This window comes from Monodon monoceros, unplaced genomic scaffold (genome assembly GCF_005190385.1).
Source record: "Monodon monoceros isolate NGI ecotype Baffin Bay Population unplaced genomic scaffold, NGI_Narwhal_1 Super_Scaffold_12, whole genome shotgun sequence".
NCBI classification, from domain to species: Eukaryota; Metazoa; Chordata; class Mammalia; order Artiodactyla; family Monodontidae; genus Monodon; species Monodon monoceros.
In genome coordinates this window covers 162491055-162492696 of record NW_021703768.1, presented here as the reverse complement: position 1 = coordinate 162492696, position 1642 = coordinate 162491055, and the positions used below count along the sequence as shown (strand labels likewise).

General features: G+C 51.0%; 1 protein-coding gene across 8 annotated transcripts in view; it reads right to left on the bottom strand.

Annotated features, from left to right (window-relative positions):
• LOC114893098 (complement C3-like) overlaps positions 1-1195 on the bottom strand; it is a 28795-nt gene extending 27600 nt beyond the window's left edge. For all 8 annotated transcript variants that reach the window (XR_003792827.1, XR_003792828.1, XM_029218620.1 and 5 more), the window contains exons 1-2: positions 930-1195; positions 606-813 (exon numbers count right to left, since the gene is read on the bottom strand). Coding sequence is in view for 6 of the 8 variants with exons in the window: in XM_029218620.1 (XP_029074453.1) it covers positions 606-813; positions 930-1000 (279 nt within the window). In the remaining 2 variants the exon portion in view is untranslated. The remainder of the gene's footprint in view (positions 1-605; positions 814-929) is intronic.
• Positions 1196-1642: the final 447 nt, after the last annotated feature.

The window sequence follows — 1642 nt, the reverse complement described above, 5'->3', positions numbered from 1 at the left end:
GGGAGGGAGATGCAAGAGGGAGGGGATATGGGGATATATGTATATGTATAGCTGATTCACTTTGTTATAAAGCAGAAACTAACACACTATTGTAAAGCAATTATACTCCAATAAAGATGTTAAAAAAAAGAATAAGAAAAAGAATGTATATGTATGTATAACTGACTCACTTTGCTGTACAGCAGAAATTAACACAACACTGTAAATCAACTATACTTCAATTTAAAAAAAATGGATAGGACATAAGAGAAGCAGTAACTATATCCAGGCCTTGCATCTCTGTTTTTTTTAAAAAAGATTTTTTTTTTGATGTGGATCATTTTCAAAGACCTTACTGAACCTACTACAATACTACTTCTGTTTTATGTTTTGTTTTTTTGGATGTGAGACATGTGGGATCCTAGTTCCCTGACCAGGGATCGAACCTGCACCCTGTTCAGTGGAAGGTGAAGTCCCAACCACTGGACTGCCAGGGAAGTCCCACAGGCCCTGCATCTCTTCTCCAGTGTGCCGCTTGGGAAGTCCCTCTAGAGTCTGCCCCTCTCTATCCTTGCTGCTGACCCGGAGATTCCCTTTATGGCCACCCAACCCGGCCTGTCACCCACCGTCACTGGTGCCTGGTCCATAAAGTGGTTTTCTGGTGAGAGAACAAGCTGAACCCTAGCCACTGGTATCTTCTTCATGGGGAAATCCCACACGGTGAGGTTCACCTTGAGGGTCCTGTTGAGGGGCTCTCTGGAGTCCGAGTGAGCCTGAACGTGGATGTTCTCCGGGCTGCCGACCCGCAGGACCCGGGGGGTCACGAGGATGTACCTGTCAGCAGACAAACATGGGGGCACAGGGGGACTCAAGAGGTGGAAGTGATGGACGAGGGTCACATGCAGGGAATCATAGAGATGGCAGATGTCCCCTCAGTTCTCCAGACTCACAGCGGCTCAGCATGGGCAACGGGGCTCCGCAGGAGGAGTAGAATCAATCCTAGGAGCCAGGGCACATCCATGGCGGTGGGAGGACAATGTAGGGCCACAGGCCACAGATGCCTGTCCTCTTGTCCACCCCAGATCTGGTCTGTTTGCCTTGGCTTACCCTGGCCGAGTTAATGTCTAAATGAACATGGGGAGGAAATTCCCATAAATCCAATGGGTGACGAGGGAGCTGCTCTGCTCTCCTCAGCCAATCCTCCGCAGGGTCGGGGGCTGGGGACAGTTGCATTGAGAAGTTTTCCAGGCCCCACCCATGCCTTGGGGGTCAGGGTGTTAGGAGGGCTGCCTTTCCTATCAGCCATGGAATCTCATCCTGAAGCCCTCTCCTCCCCCAGCAGGGAGCCTGGGCCATGTGGCCCTGGGCGTGCACTCAAGGCTTGGTTGGGATTGGCTGGTAGGGGCAGAAGGAAAGAGGACTGTCCCCTCCTCTGCCCTTGTGAAGCTGGCGAGAGTTTCTGGGGTAGTTGTTCCAACTGGGGCAATGCAGGCATTACGTTTTCATTTCCCAATCACAGGCATGGTCAGCCATATGACATTTTAGCCACCTGACCGCGGGGACCCAGTGTAGTGGAAGCTTCTGGGAAATGCATGGGTCAAAAGCTCTTACCGCGTTTCAGATCTTTCTGAGCCCAGCATGCACTGCATGGCTTTTCTCCTTC